Consider the following 17,186-nt stretch of genomic DNA (forward strand, 5'->3'; position numbering starts at 1 on the left):
GTAATGTCATACTTTCCACCGCACCTTCTGTCCTGATTGCCAGATCACGATATAACATCCATACTCATCAGAGCAGTGCTTCAAATAGCAGTTATTCTTTCCAAATGATACATACACACGTGACGAACAATCTGTCTCTCTTATAAACGAGGCTTAAAACGAATCAAGATCCTCTGGCTGCAAAACACTGCACTCCCCTATCTAACCTCACCTTCTTCCTGCCTATCCTTGCATCCCTTGCTGTATCCTCCCCCTTTCATATTGCATACATACTTCTGCATAATCAAAAGACCCGATCTAGTATTATTGTTCCCTTATATCTGCCTTCTGGCGAATGTGGTTACAGCTCAGTTTACGACCATACCCTGGGCACCCGCTCTTTTGTCGGCCTCCTATTGTTGTTCCTTTCCTGTAAAGACGGGCGCCTTGCGTGAAGAACTAAAGGCGCAACCTCGAGGACAGTCCAGTAAAACAAAGACACAAAGCCGAATAGCATGCCTCATCGGCTGAGGTGGATCATGCCAACTGTACGTTTTGCAATCGACTCTGGAGCGTCGAACCAAGATTCGGGTTCTGGATCAGATCTGGGGGAGAGATTTGAGCAGCCAGGTGTGTCTCTATGGGAACTTCTGTATGCCGTATTTTGCTGACTACTTCCAGATCACCATGCCTCGCTGACGCCACTTGGACTGCTTGACTTTGGGGGCAAAGGGTTGAACGAGCCCAAGTTGCTGGACCTCTCTGATGAAATCCGGTCTCATCTTCTTGAAGACGCTTCGCTTGGCCCCAGAGCCGAAATGGTCAAGAGAGTCCTCCGCGAATTGGTGAGGGACGAAGGTGCCGCCATACCAGTCGTGAGCCTTGCGACAATTCAGAATGCACGACTAGACAAGTTGCTTTCTGACATTTTGACACTGGGACATCAGCAAGCGTCGGCTTCCCTCCGACCTCGCCTCAACATAGCGATGGCCGAAAGACTGCAGAGATCATGGGTGGCCAGATTTCGCGAAGACTTCTTCAACATTGATCAGACTCGTCAGGAAGACTTGTCAAAGTCTAGTAGGCTAAAAGACGTGGTTTTCAACGAAAAGGCTACAAATGGCTAGGAGCTCTGGAAGGCCGCGAAGTGTAAGACAGTATCGGGGCTTGAGTGGAATCTGCAGTTCAAGCCAGGATAGTAAGTTGAATGAGACGAACTTCTTCACTATTCTAGACTGACAACTATTACAGCTAGTGGTTGAACCTGGCGTGTGCGTACCGGGATGGCATTGTGGGAAGCATCAAAGAAACTCCCACAAAAGGCAGATACGGGGCTGCAGCACTTCCACTGCTGACGGGTCGCGAAGAAGTGATGCCTAGGGATACCGTCCGCTACATGCGAGAAGCAAAGCTCTCAGAGACACACATCTCCTTGATATCCTACGTCGGTTCCCATATCCGCATCCTTCGAGGCCACCGGCTCAGAAGCCCGCTCTCGCCACAGGCGGGCATACGATATGATGGATTGTATGTTCATCTCTTTCTTCTTCCTCAGGCGAAATGTGTAAGGCAGAGAGCTGCTGACACGCTTGTAGGTACATCATCAGGCAATACAGTCATAAGCAAAATCCGCAGACTCGACTGCATCGCATCGTTGTCACATTAGAGAGAATCTCAGAACAGCCCAGCATGACGGAGCTCGCCAAAATCCCCCTTCCCTCACAGATGGATGACTGGTTGCTCTTTAAGAGGTATGAAGGCGAGATGATCCGGCAGCACCGCGGTGAGCAAAGCTTCTTGGACTGGAAGTTGATGAAGGCGCAGGAAAGGATGGACCGGCGGCAATGGAGACGTGCTCTCGAAGTTGGAGCTGCCTTGACCACAGCCCGGAACGCGAGATACAGCTACGGAATGCGCGACTTGGGGCTTAAGCAAGATGATACCTAGTATCCCACATCCCAAATACATAGGGAGTGGTGCTTTTTCAACCTGGAGAAGATATTCCAGGCATTGCTGGTGCAACATCATATTACCGTCTTGATAGGATGAAGTGTTCATGAAGATGCACATCATGTACTAAGCTGGGGCCCTGTCTCACTGAGGATTTTGGAGGGGCTTTCTCGAGGCGGGGCTCACCAAGTCGACAAAACTTCGCCCGTACAACCAACCATTGGCCGACTTACAGAACAAAACCTGCAGGATGGGTAAAAACGACAAGAAATCGGGCGACAAGGGCGGCGGCAAGGGAAAGGGCGCTGAGGGCAAAGAAGGCGGGGGTAAGGCGAAGGGAGCCATGTCCATCAACGTCCGGCACATTCTGGTACGTCATGAGAGAAGAGGAGGCGATGGAGCAACGTTCTGTCAAACCCCCCCTTAATCATGTTCTGCGGCGATATATTCCTTCACAGAATCACTTGCAAACACAAGGATCAGATACTGACCACGAGAACAGTGTGAAAAGCATTCAAAGAAGGAAGAAGCTCTGGCGAAGCTAAGCGAGGGTGTCAAGTTCGACGAGGTGGCACGCACCTATTCTGAGGACAAGGCACGACAAGGTACCCATCTTGAACCGCTGTGGATCTCTTTTGCTGTTCATCCAAAACCATCATTTGCTGACTGCAATTCTTATGTCCGTGGCAGGGGGTTCTCTTGGCTGGAAGACAAAGGGGAGCCTGGATCCTACGTTTGAAGAAGTCGCCTTTTCTTTGGAGCCGAGCACTACGAGCAGTCCCAAGATTGGAGAGGCCAAGACGTCGTTTGGCTATCACATCATAATGGTGAGTTTGAGGGCAAGTCATCCGGATCAATCATCCTGACAAGGCAACCTTTAGGTCGAAGGGCGAAAATGAACAATCAATGGATGGACAAGACTTCCTCTGCCAGGGATTAGTGCACGAACAAGGGCCAGCAGTTCAGATGATTCTTAATTCCTTTTTTTATTTTCCCCGTCATGCAAGATGGCCATGATGCAAGGCCTAGAGTACAACCCTAAAGAAAGTCGTTTTTCCACGCGTCCTGAAAAGAAACCAAGACCGCAACCTCTATACCCTTTTTAATCAACGCCGTCCATGCCCTTACTGGGAAGTCTGGAAGTAGTTCAGGATGATGGAGCGCTCCTGAGACTCCTCACCCCAGTCCTTAACCACGACGCAGGAGCAGTTGACGACCTTGCGGGCGTTACCCTCACGGTCCAGAACGCCTGACAAAAAGTGTAAGTAATTGGTCTTCCCATCCGCTTTTCCTTGGCTCTTCAGATCCAAATCAGGGGTATCACATACAGAGACCGGCCCACTCGCCGAGCTGCTTGCCATCGGGAACCTTGATGAGAGGGATCTTGTGCTCATTGCAAAGGGCGATGACCAGCTTCTTGTAGGCCTCCTCCTCGCAGTTCTCGTTCAGAACGCACATGTGGGCCTGACGACGGTCGAGAGCCTTGGAAGCCTCTCGGAGACCGCGAGCGAGACCGTCGTGCATGAGGGCGAGCTTGAGAACACCCTTGAGGGCGTCCAGGACGGACATCTGGCCCTTGGGGGCATCTCCGGAAACTTCAACCTCCTCGGCGACCTCGGGGGCGTTGTTCTCTTCTACGTCCGACTGCAGTTTCGCAAAACAAGTTGCCTGGTTAGCACTGCGCTCCCTAGATTCCTGCTCTTCATGGAGGGGGAGGAATTTTCGCAAAATCGACAAAGGTATTCGGCGAGGAGCTCATTCTTTCGTGCATTCGCATTCGCAAGGCGCGGAAAAGAAGACAAGAGCATCATGCCGGCATTGGCGATTCCGGGAGTCTGGGCGAGCAACTCACCATCTTGATTGTTGTTCTTGTCGGGCGATCCTCGAAGATTGAATTGATGTGTGAAGAATTAGTGACGGGGGTTTTTGCGTCGTGCGCGGAACAGGTGGTAGTAGAGATTGAGGATAACGGGGATTTGCCGAAATCAAGGCAGCCGAGTGTGCAAGCGTTAGGGCATTTTTGCGCGCACGGACCACCAGGGCACACAACGCACCAACGAGGCTGGACCCATACTGGCAGCAGCCGCCGCCTGGGGGGTTCAATTTTTCAATTTACCGATCTCAGCGCCTCCTTCGATCTTTTTTCCCACTCCTCAGCCAAACTCTGGAACAACGAGGTACGTATGGCCTTTGGTCACCGCTGACGGCGATTCGGACCTGGCAGGATGATGCCTTTTATCGTGGCCGGGGACAGCAATCGTCGACGCCGGCCCGGATGAGCGAACAGCTTCGATGGAACGCGCCGTGATGCTGCATCACGCTCTGTTTCCTGCGAACACGTCCCTGGTTCGACGGCCGGCGTTTTGGCGATACGCTGTTTTCCCCCTTCGGCAATGAGCGGGCTGAACCCTCGTCGACGGATCGCTGAGGGCACTCTCCATGCTCATGGGCCACTCCGAGTCTAACGTGTGTGTTTTTCGCTGTGTGGCAGATACCTCATTTCCAAACCCGACTTGAGAATCTCCTCTCGACCTTCAATACCGCCAAAATGGTCCGCACTTCCGTTCTCCACGACGCCCTCAACTCCATCAACAATGCCGAGAAGGCCGGCAAGCGTCAGGTCCTGATCCGACCTAGCTCCAAGGTCATTGTCAAGTTCTTGCAGGTCATGCAGCGCCACGGTACGTTTTGGACGGATCATTTGCGATACCTTCTCTCGCTCTTCTTTTTCCTGCCCTCCCTTCGGCATGATAACTAGGGCTACGATCGATACCGCACCACGGTCCAGCCCCTATAAGTTGCCGATATATTATCCTGCGGTGGATTTCCAGCAGATTTCTACACTCTCTATCACGTTATTAATCGCCTGAGGTCTTCCGCAACATTGCTGACAATATACTCTTTGCAGGCTACATTGGCGAGTTCGAGGAGGTCGACGACCACCGATCTGGCAAGATTGTCGTTCAGCTGAACGGCCGGTAAGTCTACATGAGAGTGGCCTCATTCAGCAATTCCTGTCTAACTCTTGCGAATAGTCTCAACAAGACTGGTGTCATCTCTCCCCGCTACAACGTCCGCCTGGCCGATCTCGAGAAGTGGGTCGTCAAGCTGCTGCCTGCCCGTCAGTTCGGCTACATCATCCTGACCACCTCTGCTGGTATCATGGACCACGAGGAGGCCCGACGAAAGCACGTTGCCGGCAAGATCATTGGCTTCTTCTACTAGACAAACAACAAAATTGGCGGTAGAGAGGGAATGATAAAAAAAAAGAAGGGTTTGGGCATTCTCGGCGTTCCAATGGTGATCGCGGTGACAGTGATCAGCATCTCCTGATTTATACTGGGGTTTTCCACCTTTTAGCTTAGCGTACACTGGCAATATACCACAGATGAGAAAGCCCAAAACTACGTTTCCCAATGCTTTGTGATGGTTGAGTGTATTTCAGCCGTGCAGATGAGATCTCGAATCCTTATGTAATCTATGGGCAGGCTAGCAAGTCCCCACCAATAAGGTGGACAAGTGCCTGGAAATGGGTTGCCATCGTCATCGCCTGCGCAAAGTAAACAAAACAATTGGTTTGCTCAACGAAAGACGCCTTTTCTCAGGATCTGTCATGGTTTGGTTAATATTGACGAACTTGAGCCGCTCAATTGCTGCTGTTATGCTCATTCGTTGATCCAGGATTGTTAATTCTGCAGCTCTTTACTTTCCGCCCTGTTTCTGGCGATGCGACTGTCACACCTTTTTTTATAACTGAGCTTGAGCGTGTGGGATTCCATGCTCGATGTCAAGATGCGGCGGCGTCCATATTTCGTTGCTGTGGCTGCTTTGCTCTTGTGCTTCTGCTTATATTCCCTCATCGGTATATTCGACGTCGGCCTCAGTATACCAGCTTCTCCCACGCAGCCTCAGCATCATCAGACAGAGCATCAGCAACCCTTGTCAGAGCACGCCTCAACACCATCACCATCTTCACCCACAAAATCAGCGGAAAGCTCCGGCTCTCCGGGCCCAGTCACATGGGCGGACTCACCCGCAGTAACAGGCGGACCAAGGCCGAAGAAGGCTCCCGATGAAGCAACGCATCCGATCATCCACCTCATGAAAGACGCCCAGCGCGAGTTCGCCGACATCAAGAAGCGACAGTCCAGGTCTCTGAGCGAGGCCGTCAAAGAGTATCGCAGGCGATACGGCATGCCGCCCCCTCCGCACTTTGACAAGTGGTACGAGTTCGCCGTGAGCAACAAGGTGCAGCTGGTTGACGAATTCGACACCGTCCACGACATGATGACTCCCTACTGGGGACTGCAGCCGCAGACGCTTCGGGCAAGGGTGGCGGAGGCGCTGGGCTATGACAACGGGCTGCTTGGGGTCGCTATTCGAGATCATGAGATTATGCACATGGAGTACGGGTTCGAGTGGCAGAGGAACGCCACCAAGGGCATGATGGACAAGTTCCTGCAGTATCTGCCGGACATGGACCTGGCCTTTAACATTCACGATGAGCCTCGAGTCGTGGTTCCCCACGACGATCTGTCTCGGCTCGTCCGCAAAGCCAAGGACGTGAACATGGCCGCCTTGAGTGGCAAGACGAAGCTCGTCAACGGCTTCTCAGCAAGGCCATCTGATGTCAACGACGGCAAGACGTTCAAGGAGACGAAGCTCACTCGCTTCAGCACGATTCGGTACCAGTCCACCTGGGCAGACTCCCGCATGTCCTGTCCGCCAGACAGCCAGGCGAGGATCCTCGAAGACGAGGAGCGCGCCGACGATCTGAGCCGGTACGGCGTCAGTGACCTCGCTTTCGTGTACAACACCACTGCCATGTCCGACATCTGCCTCACGCCGTCCCTCAGTTCGACGTATGGCTTCTTCGACCGCCCAAACGTGTTCAAGGTCACCCACGACCTGCTGCCCATCTTTTCGCAGTCCAAGATCTCGTCCTACGGGGACATTGTCTACCCATCTCCTTGGTACTGGTACAAGAAAGTCGCCTACAACGAGAGCAACGACATGCCCTGGGACGACAAGGAAAGCAAGCTCTACTGGAGAGGCTCCACGACCGGGGGGTACAGCCGTAACGGCGGATGGAGGAGGCACCACCGCCAGCGCTTTGTCCAAAAGATCAACTCCAAGGAGCAGGCCAAGATCATGGCCAAGAGCGGCGGCATCACCAACGCCCCCGAGAGCCCCTCCAAATGGGAGCCCAAGGAGGTGCCGCGCGGTGATTATCAGAAGCTCATCGACGTGCATTTTTCCCACGTCGGGCAGTGCGACCCGGGCGACTGCGAGGCGCAAAGGGAGTTCTTCGACGTCGTCGATCTCGTCGACCAGCAGGACGCCTGGGGGTACAAGTACCTGGTCGACATGGACGGCAACGCCTTCTCCGGCCGCTTCTACGCCTTCCTGCAGAGCCGCAGCCTGACGTTCAAGCTCGCGCTGTTCCGGGAGTGGCACAGCGAGCGGCTCCGGCCGTGGGTGCACTACGTGCCGCTGAGCCTGCAGGGGGACGACTGGCTCGAGGCGGTGCGCTTCATCGACCAGGATGGCGAGGGGTCTGCGGAGGGGCGGAGGATTGCGGAGGAGAGCCGTGAGTGGGCGAACCAGGCGGTTCGGAAGGTGGATATGGAGGTGTGGTTTTTCAGGTTACTGTTGGAGTGAGTTTTCCCTTCTCTTTCTCATGTGTTTATCTTGATTTTTTCGTAAACACAATCTTGTTTTTTCTTTGCTGACAGAAGTTGGCAGATACGCACGGGTTATTGATGATAATAGAGAAAATCTTGGATTCGAGATATGAGAGCTGCGAATGGGCATTGTGGGGAGAGAAAAGAAGACAGTATCAAGCATCATTTGGGCGTTGTATATATGAAAAATGATACCATTGTTTGCAAACCGGTATTGACTCTCTACGAATCACCAGATCATATTGGGATGTACATGATTTGAGAAGAGGGAATCTGAAACTTGTTGGCGCCGCATTTGTAGGTATATATACATATATATATATATATATATACAAAACGCTCACACAACATAATAAATCACTCCAACTTCATTTCTTCTCTTCTCCTCCAAGATTCTCTTTCCTTGATTCGCAAATATCACTACTGTAAAAAAGGCCACTCATTTTCCATTACTGTTCCATCTATATACCCAAAGAGAAAGAAACCCTTGTGAAGCAGACCCGACTCCCTACAGCCCACCAATTCTGCTTGCCCCCCCCCCCCCCCCTTTTTGCCCTCTCAGTCGAAAATTTGAGTGGAAAATCATTCGCCTTTTGAAAATCATCCATTCCTCAAAAGATTTCGCATAATGACGAAACTAAAAAGGGGGAAGAGATGCCAACTCATATATTCAGTAAAACACACAAGTCAAACGTCTCGACTTCAACCCCTTTTCCCCCCCAACGCGCCAGCAATATCTTTTTTTAGTCCTCATCCTCATCCTCATCACCCTCAGCATCGCGATCCGCAGAAGGAGACCGCTCCTGCTGTCCTCCCGGGCTCGAAGCGCCATTACGCTCGGCGGCCTCTTCCCCGTCGGCGTCGACATCAGCCTCCTCGATGGACTGCTCAATATGCTCCTGCTCGTGCTCCTCGGCGCCCTCCTCCTGGTCCCAGCCGAGGGGGTGCTCGGCGTACATCTTCATGGCGCCCCGCATCTCCTCGGTGGGGTCCTCGACGGTGAGGTCCAGCTGGTCGACGACCTGCGTCTCGTCGTCCTCGGCCAGGCCGTAGTTTGTGCGCGCAATGTTCTTGGTGCGCTGGGGCCGGATGGTGGACTTTTGCATGATGGGGTAGTAGTACACGGCCTTTTGCTTGGGGTAGGTGTCGTCGTCGTTGACGGCCAGGATGATCTCGTCCTCGTACTTGGTCGGGTGGTCGAGCTCCGTCTCCTGAGCGGTCTCGTACGCCCTGATGCGGTTGAACTGGAAGTAGCCGCCCGTGTCCGCCTTGTGCGTGTACAGGTCCTCGTCGTCGTGGCTGGGGTCGTCGACGTCGAACTTGCGGCGGAAGCGATCGGCATCGGCGCGGGTCTGGCCGAGGTAGAAGTCGTAGTTCATCAGGTTGGCCGGCTTGGGGTTGTTGACGGGGTCCTGGGTGTAGGCTTCCATGGCGGCCTCGAGCGCGGCCTCTTCGGCCGCCGTGCGGTCTATCGGCCTGAACAGGCCGCTGCGCAGACGCGTGTCGTACTCGTTGGAGCTGGAGACGGGGTTCGTGAGGAACTTGATGGTGACGTAGGCTCCCGAGTCGGGGAACGCGTCCAGGTCCGGCAGCAGGGGCTTGGCATCGACGACCTTGAGGTGCTTCTTGGACGGGTGCTTGACGCGCTTGGGGTCCTTGAGGTCCTGCTCGGCAATCTCGAAGCTTTTGTCGATCTTTCGCTTGATGACCTGCGGCGAGTCGGCGGCGGCTTCTGGGCGCTTAGCCGGCCGCCGGTTATTGGCCAGCAGCGCTCTGGGGTGGTTCGCCTCGAGGCGCTTCGGCATCAGGGACGAGATGTATTCCGTTCGGCGGAGGAAGGAAACGTTTGCCTCGGCGACCTTGGGCTTGCCGAGGGCTGCGATGGGTCTGAGGAGGGCTCGGTCGTGCGGGTGGACGGGCGGTGGCTGTGATGATGCTTGGATTGCTACGAGGCAAAAGGCCCAGGTCAGAGTTCTGGGTGTTGCTATTACGAGTTTCTTCAACAAAGGGGAAGAAGCAACAACTCACATCGCTCGTCTCCGTCAAACACGCCCGGCATGCCCACCAGATCCAGCGGCATGCCCAGCTCTGCATCGGCCTCAATGTTCAGCGGCTGCTCCCGCGCCAGGCGTGAAGCAAAGCCAGGCGTCGTGTACTGCCCGCTCGCGAGGCCGGTGTTGGGGATGTCGAGCAGCTTGGGGGGGTTCGGCGGAGGAGGCAGGGCGTTGGAGAAGCGGATGCGCGCAATGAAGTCCTGGTGAATCATGCGCTCGCCCGAGCGAGCTGCTGAGGACGACATCTTGGGGCCCTTTTTTTCTTGTTTTCCCCCCGACTTCTCGTTTGCTGGGCTGATCTCGTCAAGACGAAGCTGTGAGCATCAGCTGCAAAATGAAACTGCTGAGGCAGGAGAAGTCGCTCGGAAGGAATCGGCGCCGATGCCCTGAATTGGGCGGGTTAGAGTGCGATTTGGAAGGACGTGGCGGAGTGTCGGGTGATGATGGAGTAGGGAAAAAAGAGTCGCGCGCAGCTCAGACAGGCGAGGCTGTAAATCTGCGGCAGCCTCAAGCGGCTCCCCACCAACGCGACTGGCTGCAGCGGATAGGCCAACTATCACCAACAGCAATTGACGAGAACAAAAACAAAATGGCTTGACAAAGGGAAAACGAAGAGGACAAGTGGAGGGAAAATAATAATAACTTGCTGTCTTGTAAGCGTACAAAAAAGCTATCTCATTAAATTAAGTATAGGTAACTACTCGCTCCCTGTGAGAGCTCCGTCTCCAAGACCTGGTTCCCATGCGTTTCGTATCAGTCATCCCGAGTCTAACCCATCCGTCGACGCCTTTCAAGGATTCAGTAACAGGCCCGGTGCTTTTCTTTAGTTGTCCCATGCAAGAGTGAGATCCCCTCCAAAGGCGCCATCGTGTGCCGCACACGTCTCTTCTACATCCAGCCCGTACAAGCCATCGTGACACGCGTAGGCAGTTGCCTTGTGGTTCAGGGCTTACGCCAGCCCAGCGAAACAATTTTCCCCCCTCCTTCAATTCGAGCCCCATCGAGCAGAGACCTTCTTGTCTCCACGCTGGTCGTTGTCCGGTCCGTCTACGATCGGTCCTTGATGTAGGACTTCTTGCCGATGGTAAAGGGCACGTAGCGGTACTTGATCATGTGCTGGATCTGTCGGCGCACTGCAGGAGTTTTGTTAGCAGATTGACGGCGGGCTGAGGGCATCTAAGCTTGTTCTTACTCGTGAGGACAAAGAGAATCAGCCAGTACATAACCAAGACGGGCCAGAAGACGGGAACGTCGAAGATGGAGAACCAGGTGCAGACGAAGGAGATGCCAATGGCCCTCGTGGCCCAGTACCAGAACTTGAACTCGGGAAGACGCCTGATGAAGGGCTTGAACTCCTCGTCCTGCTTGGTGGGAAGAGTGCCAACGGCGCCGTCCTCCATCTCGTTATCGAGCGCATCGTTTGAAGGGTCGAACTTGGGCTGGAGGAAAGCCAGGAAGAGGTTCAAGAGGTAGATGCCCAGGGCGTATGCAACTGCGCAGAAAGGAGCAAAAGGTCAGCTTCAGCTTCAGTAATTCGCGTTTCATTCCCATTCGTCGCCGTGTCAACCTCTTTTTCTTTCGGTCGTCTACCGAAGCACGCCGCAACTTACCAATGTACCATCCTTGCGCGAAGAAGATGCGCAAGAAGAAGAGAACCAAGGCCACGCCGGTGCCAATCCATCGGTACATAACATACGGAGTTGACTGGTCCAGAATCGCTTGGTATTGCTGGCCACAGTTAGCACGATGGATCAAACGCAAGTCAACCACAGCCGCGCAAACGCACTCTCTGCAGCCTGGTGGTGTGGGCTGTAACCGCCTCGAAAGGGGTCCGTTCAGGCTCTGGCGCATCCATGGTGGAGGGCTGTCAATTGGTCGTCGCCTCGAGGTTGATTGAACCGGGGGGTGTTTATGCTCTCGGCCACGCTGGAAATGAATTCTAGAGAAGAGGCGGAGGGATCGTGAATCGCCGGAGGGGAGGAGAACAGGCCAGGCGGCAAGATGGTTGAGCAGCAGTGAAGAGGAAAAAGGAACGGAGGCTCAAATGGCCAGCAAAAAGAGTCGATTGATCGCGGCGAACAGGATCATCTGGCGTGGGGCGCAGTCAGCTGCGACAAGCACCGCGCATTTCAGCCACGTAAGGCTTGGCCCCTGGCAGCCGCTAGGAACACTAATACCTAAGGTACTGGACTTGAGACGAGGCCGATGTTTTGCCGGTCCCTGCAGCGGGTCGAGAAGTGGAGGGCTTATAAGAGCAAAACTTCAGCCTCCAGTTCCGTCAGTGGGTCTCCGTTTCCGGCGGAATATCCCAAGTCTGCAAGGGCGTCATTGGTCTAGGGGTTAGGATTCAACTCTTCCATTTCCAATTGAAAAGTTGAGGCCCGGATTCGAGTTCCGGATGACGCATTTTTTATGCCTTTTTTTGTCCCTTAGCTTTCTCATGTCTTTCTCTCACTTCACGAACTTTGCTCTCAAATAGTATAGCTAGCAAGAAAAAGCACCGGACAAGTTTTTTTGCTCTGTAGCTTCGTTCGTTTCGCCTTGTATCAAAGGACTAAAAGAAGTGAGCAAGCGCAGCTGATATAGGAGCTTGAGAATAATAGCCAGGCCATTCATTCTTTCCATTCTCTACCTTAGGTAGTAGACCGTAGTGCAAGTATTGGCGGTTTATTACAGCTTCAACTACGTACAAACACTTGATAGCGCCCAACAGAGCTGTCTTGCGTTGACGTCACCCCACCTCGAGCTGACCCGACCTTTCTCACGGTTCCCAACCGCAGCAGGGCATCGTCATACAAAACTTGCCTTTCAAACCAACTAATACATACACCAAACACTCTCCCTTTCCCCCCATGCCAACTCTTCACCAACCCTTCCTCGGCGCGCTCTCTCTTGCTGCAAAACGAGCACCTCATCATCGCCTTACCAAACAAATCGCACGCCTCGCTCTCCCAACAACAACAACCACCCTCCACAAACCTCTCCCACGAAGAACCATCATCACCATCGTCCCTCGCATCGTCTCCGCGCCAAGCCCACGCCGATCCCTATCGAGCACGCCCTCCTCCCGCAAAATGGCCAGCGACGAAGACTACATGGCCTTCCTCAACAAGGCGAACCAAGACGCCGACCAAGGCAGAGCCTCAGCAGCGCAAAGACCCCAAGGAGGAGCAGCGCAGCGGACATTCAAAGCCACAGACGACGGCGCCCAGATCCCCAAGCCCATTGCCGACGCCCTCCGGGACGCATTCTACGTCAGCGAGGCCGACGAGCCGTTTACCGGCGTCTCACTGCGGTGGAAGGGCGAAGGGGGGCTTCCCGACGAAGGTAGTAACAGTTTTTCTTTCTTTTCTCTAGCTATTTCCCCCGAGGAAAGGCAAATCCTATAGGTTTCTCCTTTATTTTCTATTTTTATTTTTTTCTTTCGTTGCGTTGGCTTGTTGCTAACGGAACTGGATGTGCTTCAGTTGATTTCGCAAAGTTGATTCACCACTGGGATGCCGAAAACGCGCAAATCGACATCATGGATCCCGTGGACTGGGATTCCGACGGCCAGTACGCCAACATCATCGACGCCGTGAGGGAGGCCACCAAGGGAAACGACGTGAGGGTGTACAGGGTCGCGCGGGATCTGACGAGGGCCGAGTATTGGGTCATTTCACGGGACGACGAGGGCGGGAGGATTGTTGGCGTCAAGGCGTTGGGCGTTGAGTCCTGAGAGGGAGGGAGAGGGAAGGGGCGTGTGGTTTTCTCCATTATATCAGAAGGATTTTATGTATGTAGCTAAATACCTATGCGACATTCTGCCATTTCAGTTGTTCTTCATCGCTATTGGGAAGATGGAAATTGTTAGCTGCTCGTCATGGCGTTGTCCATCTTATCGCAGCTGTAGTCTGGGCGCATGAGACGGCCTATCAAGGGTGGTAATCTGCCAAGTTTGGCTGCGCCGGCATGTATTTCGGATCATGGCTTTGCACTCGACTTGGAAGTAACCAATTGCTTCATATTATATATACTTCAGGAAGCAAGCAATTACCTAACCGGTAACCTTTTATACTCATATATCGTACACTGGTGCTACAATTGATACTACATTGTCCAAACACGCCGACCCCTATACCCTTCCGAAGGGGCGGAACATAATGAAAGGTGGAAAAGAAAAAGCCCCAGCCCGGCGGACAATGAAGTCGAGTAAAAAAGAAATAGCGAATATCGTGAGACGAAAAAAAAAGACACAACCCTGACCGTAGATCCGACCGCTTTACCAAACAGCAACCGTATGCGCCACCGACACAGTGAATAGACCTCGTGATGACGTCGAAGACCCTCTAATTATTTCTCCGTAAAAAACAAAATGCGAAAGATTCATACTTGACAGATGAACCAAATTAGTGGATGGCACCACGCCTTGGTGTGACTGAGCCCTAGAAGTGAACCTGCATGACATCCATCTTGTCGAATGCCCTGGAACAGCTCGGACACTTCCGCATGCGATTGCTGATGCGGTCATCCACGCATTTGTTACAGAAGAGATGGCCGCACGTCTTGAGTGCTGTGTTCTTGAAGTTGGCATGGCAAACGGGGCACAAGGCCATGGTCTGAATCGTGAAATTTTGTTAGTACTTCCGAAAGGGCCAACGAGGTGGCTATAAGGGGGGGAACCCATAGAAGGACAAACGTACCCGAAGCATATCTTCCTCCTCTGAAGAATTACTCAACGCTTTGTTCTTCCAGCTATCCCGATCCTTCTGCACATGCTCGATTCGAACCCTGAGCTTCTCCACCTCGACTTCCTGCATGGCGTTTCGCTCTCGGATGATGGCTGTGGACGAGTCCTTGGACTTGACCAGGTTGGTAAGGTCTGCCACTTGCTTCGCAACGGATTCTGCCCTCCTCGAGGCCTCCAAGCTGTTCGCTTCCATCTTCTTGTTCTCGGCGACCAGAACCGCGTTGGCCTGCTTCAGGTCCGCCAACTGCTTCTCCAAGTTGGACAGCAAAGTCCGGGTCTGGGACTCGAAGTCCTTCAACTGGGCGATAAGCTCGGCGGATTTGACGCTTTGGTGCCGCAGAGTCCTGATCTCGCTGTTCCGGGTATCGGCATCCTTCCGAGCGGCAAAGTACTTCTGGTCCGCTTTACTCTTTTCAGCAATAAGGACAGCCACCTTCTCCTCCAGAGCGACAAAGTCGAGAACTTTCTTCTGAGCAAGATCCTTCATCTTCTTGTAAGCCTTTTCCATCGCTGGCAGCTCCTGATTGATCGACTCGAAATCTTGCTTCAGTTTCTTGTATCTCTGCCGAAGCTCCTCTTCTGAAAGAGCCTCGGCGTCTCCGCCACCACTCGCTTCTCCGTCTCCTGTTGGTGAGGCGGGCTTCAAACGAGCAACTTCTGATTCCAGTGCAGATATCCTGTCCTCCTTTGCCGCTACAAGCTCCTTGATATGCTCCATGGCGATGCGCTCTTGCTCCGCATTTGCTCGTCGTTGCACATTTTCTGCGAGGATCTCGTCTCGAGCGGACCGCACGCGAGCCAGGTCCTGGTCTCGTGCTGCAATATCCGCCTCGTAATCCTGCGCCACCTGGTTCATATCGGCCTCGAGCTGAGCCCGGAATGCTGTTCGCTCGGCTTGGAACTTCTCGGCCTCTTCGCGCAGCTGCTTGCTGGAGGCTTCTAGCGTGTTGACTCGCTTGATGAGCTCTTCGTTCTGGCTCTTGAATTGCTTGAAGACATCAGTCCGGATGTAATCTTCGTCGGAAAGCGTTTCGCGCCGAGACTTGAGCGTGGTGTTCTCCTCCTGCAAGGTTTTCAACTCTGCATAGAGCGAATCCAGCTGCTCCTTTTGTTTCGACACAGTCGCCGCCGCCTCTTCATACTTCATCGTAATCTCGAGCGCATTGCCGTTGGCTTCGCTGGGTTCTGATCCTCCCTCGGTGGGCGTCGTGACAGGGCGCGTGGCATTGGCGAATGCCTGCTGCTCTAGCCTTTGGACTTGCGCGCTCTTGGCACGGTCTAGCTTCTTCTCGGCTTTGAAATACCTAAGTGTCGCGGCGTTGAGCTGCTCCGACAACTGTTCCTTCTCCGCGCTCAGCCTGTCGAGGTTCAGATGATACTCCTTCTGCTTTGCGAGGAGATTGGCGATTTGGCTTTCAAGCTCCGATGTCTTGGGCGAAATGTTTTCTCTCTGTGCAGCAAGTCGGTTGATGAGGGATTCGGCCTTCGTTTTGATTGACTTTCCCATTTCCTGCAGGTGACTCTGGAAGTGCTGTAAATCCTTGAAGGCGATGCCCGAAACGTATGAATATTGAAAGTCTTGATTTGGTACGTTAGAATCTGCAATCGAAGCCGTCGCATTGCCATGCGAGGAAGACATACCGCGAGACTCCGTTGACGGTATGGCCGATTCAACGAGTAATTCGAGTTCTTCCAACATCTGAATTGGCAATTGGTTAGATGCTGCGTGTTTGACGTGACAAGAAAGGGGGCACCAAACAACATTGTCGCGAAAGTGCATACCTGTCGCCACCAAGCGTCTACGATCCGGATGTGGTCGTCGTGATGGACGGATCGTTTGTGTATTTCTTCTAGTCGCGCTTCGGCCGTCGCAGCCTTGCGACTGTACTCTTGCATTTGCCGATATATGGCTCCTTTCGTGAATGCCTGATTTCAGCTAGTCAGCGCCACGTTATTGCGATAGTCGGTGTGTAGTGATGACGGGGTTGTGGAGTCACGGCGGACGCAGCGCGCGGGAGGGTGATGGTCAGGCAGAAGCGGATGTTTCGGAATACCCTTCATCTTCTGGATTTTTTTTTCCCTCAAAAAGCAAAGAAGCCGACTGACTGCTCTCGCTGGGTAACGAGCAACATCACTGGCTTGGTGAGCACGATCATCCAGCAACAACACCCCCCAACGAGAGCGGCAGCTGACAGGGCGAGGGCGAGGCAGGTTGTGTGTGCAGGATGCCATGACGCCCGGGACGGTGACGGGATGCAATCCGCGTCAAGCTGTCTCGCGGGTTGGACGGGGAACGGGGGGGTGGGCGAGAGAGAGGGGAGGGGAACATGCGACCTACCTCGACCCAGTAGTCTTCCTTCATCTCTGCGTTCTCGTCTTTGGCTTTGGAGCCATTGATGGCAACTCTCTTGGAGGGAGGAGGCGCCAGGTCTTCACCGCCGCTGACGGCGGGTCGTTTCCTGTCCTCCATCTTCACGAGCGTGGATGGACGAGGCGAGGCAGAGGGGGTCGTTGCAACAGGCATGAGAACGCGTCACGCCAGCAAATGTGAGGGCGATGGTGAGGCTGGTGGGTTCATAAGCAGCGAGATGCTGGGCGAAGCGACATCCTCTTGTGGACAGACCGCGCAGATGCTCGTGCAGAAGAGGCGCGCAGGCGAGGGCTGGAGGGCGAAGGGCGATGCAGGAATCAAAAAGGCCGCCAGGAGGTTGAATTTTCGAAGTTGCCGCAAATCAAAAGAGGCACGTCCACGCAACTGTATGGAGACTAGCGCCCTTCTTAGCCCGGCCG

The 17,186-nt window shown here is 53.7% G+C and overlaps 9 protein-coding genes and 1 non-coding gene across 10 annotated transcripts; 6 read left to right on the forward strand and 4 right to left on the reverse strand.

The window, feature by feature from the left end:
• Positions 1 to 518: 518 nt before the first annotated feature.
• On the forward strand, positions 519 to 1,926 carry BBK36DRAFT_1167704 (hypothetical protein; the record flags this gene model as incomplete). Its single annotated transcript, XM_024895079.1, has 4 exons — positions 519 to 609; positions 661 to 1,076; positions 1,107 to 1,177; positions 1,596 to 1,926. 4 exons carry the CDS (start codon positions 519 to 521, stop codon positions 1,924 to 1,926), a joined length of 909 nt encoding a protein of 302 aa, XP_024750618.1.
• A 325-nt stretch (positions 1,927 to 2,251) lies between these two features.
• BBK36DRAFT_1080853 (FKBP-like protein) lies at positions 2,252 to 2,768 on the forward strand (the record flags this gene model as incomplete). The annotated part of the gene is made up of 3 exons (XM_024888913.1): positions 2,252 to 2,299; positions 2,432 to 2,534; positions 2,620 to 2,768. Coding segments are annotated over 3 exons (300 nt in total), but the record flags the coding sequence as incomplete, so codon positions are not given.
• Positions 2,769 to 3,053: 285 nt separating this feature from the next.
• BBK36DRAFT_1116423 (hypothetical protein) lies at positions 3,054 to 3,540 on the reverse strand (the record flags this gene model as incomplete). The annotated part of the gene is made up of 2 exons (XM_024890233.1): positions 3,054 to 3,178; positions 3,258 to 3,540. Coding segments are annotated over 2 exons (408 nt in total), but the record flags the coding sequence as incomplete, so codon positions are not given.
• Positions 3,541 to 4,477: 937 nt separating this feature from the next.
• On the forward strand, positions 4,478 to 5,154 carry BBK36DRAFT_1116328 (ribosomal protein S8; the record flags this gene model as incomplete). The annotated part of the gene is made up of 3 exons (XM_024890218.1): positions 4,478 to 4,610; positions 4,838 to 4,907; positions 4,965 to 5,154. 3 exons carry the CDS (start codon positions 4,478 to 4,480, stop codon positions 5,152 to 5,154), a joined length of 393 nt encoding a protein of 130 aa, XP_024750621.1.
• An 876-nt stretch (positions 5,155 to 6,030) lies between these two features.
• On the forward strand, positions 6,031 to 7,726 carry BBK36DRAFT_1116775 (glycosyltransferase family 90 protein; the record flags this gene model as incomplete). Its single annotated transcript, XM_024890276.1, has 2 exons — positions 6,031 to 7,586; positions 7,675 to 7,726. 2 exons carry the CDS (start codon positions 6,031 to 6,033, stop codon positions 7,724 to 7,726), a joined length of 1,608 nt encoding a protein of 535 aa, XP_024750622.1.
• Positions 7,727 to 8,356: 630 nt separating this feature from the next.
• On the reverse strand, positions 8,357 to 9,912 carry BBK36DRAFT_3305 (RNA polymerase II-associated protein; the record flags this gene model as incomplete). The annotated part of the gene is made up of 2 exons (XM_024898027.1): positions 8,357 to 9,558; positions 9,642 to 9,912. 2 exons carry the CDS (start codon positions 9,910 to 9,912, stop codon positions 8,357 to 8,359), a joined length of 1,473 nt encoding a protein of 490 aa, XP_024750623.1.
• A 476-nt stretch (positions 9,913 to 10,388) lies between these two features.
• Positions 10,389 to 11,744, reverse strand: BBK36DRAFT_1134960 (golgi membrane protein rer1). The gene is made up of 5 exons (XM_024892482.1): positions 11,656 to 11,744; positions 11,454 to 11,572; positions 11,278 to 11,395; positions 10,860 to 11,159; positions 10,389 to 10,800 (listed from the first exon to the last, which is right to left on the reverse strand). Exons 2-5 carry the CDS (start codon positions 11,520 to 11,522, stop codon positions 10,715 to 10,717), a joined length of 573 nt encoding a protein of 190 aa, XP_024750624.1. The 5' UTR covers positions 11,523 to 11,572; positions 11,656 to 11,744; the 3' UTR covers positions 10,389 to 10,714.
• Positions 11,745 to 11,989: 245 nt separating this feature from the next.
• On the forward strand, positions 11,990 to 12,073 carry BBK36DRAFT_t73. Its single transcript has one exon. It is a non-coding gene; the product is annotated as a tRNA-Gly (tRNA).
• Positions 12,074 to 12,741: 668 nt separating this feature from the next.
• BBK36DRAFT_1158143 (hypothetical protein) lies at positions 12,742 to 13,385 on the forward strand (the record flags this gene model as incomplete). The annotated part of the gene is made up of 2 exons (XM_024894080.1): positions 12,742 to 12,994; positions 13,135 to 13,385. 2 exons carry the CDS (start codon positions 12,742 to 12,744, stop codon positions 13,383 to 13,385), a joined length of 504 nt encoding a protein of 167 aa, XP_024750625.1.
• A 706-nt stretch (positions 13,386 to 14,091) lies between these two features.
• Positions 14,092 to 16,866, reverse strand: BBK36DRAFT_1167710 (BRE1-domain-containing protein; the record flags this gene model as incomplete). The annotated part of the gene is made up of 4 exons (XM_024895080.1): positions 14,092 to 14,265; positions 14,350 to 15,974; positions 16,151 to 16,322; positions 16,735 to 16,866. The coding sequence occupies 4 exons, from the start codon at positions 16,864 to 16,866 to the stop codon at positions 14,092 to 14,094; spliced, it is 2,103 nt and encodes a 700-aa protein (XP_024750626.1).
• Between the last annotated feature and the right edge of the window lie 320 nt (positions 16,867 to 17,186).

This window comes from Trichoderma citrinoviride (assembly GCF_003025115.1).
Source record: "Trichoderma citrinoviride strain TUCIM 6016 unplaced genomic scaffold BBK36scaffold_5, whole genome shotgun sequence".
NCBI lineage: Eukaryota > Fungi > Ascomycota > Sordariomycetes > Hypocreales > Hypocreaceae > Trichoderma > Trichoderma citrinoviride.

What these genes read in the sequence shown, in the direction of transcription:
- BBK36DRAFT_1134960 (XM_024892482.1), bottom strand. Translation starts at nt 11,522, where the DNA reads ATGGATGCGCCAGAGCCTGAACGGACCCCTTTCGAGGCGGTTACAGCC. An exon ending in ACACCACCAGGCTGCAGAGA is followed by an intron (nt 11,396 to 11,453) that starts GTGCGTTTGCGC and finishes AACTGTGGCCAG; the next exon opens with CAATACCAAGCGATTCTGGA. An exon ending in GATTCTCTTTGTCCTCACGA is followed by an intron (nt 10,801 to 10,859) that starts GTAAGAACAAGC and finishes AAACTCCTGCAG; the next exon opens with TGCGCCGACAGATCCAGCAC.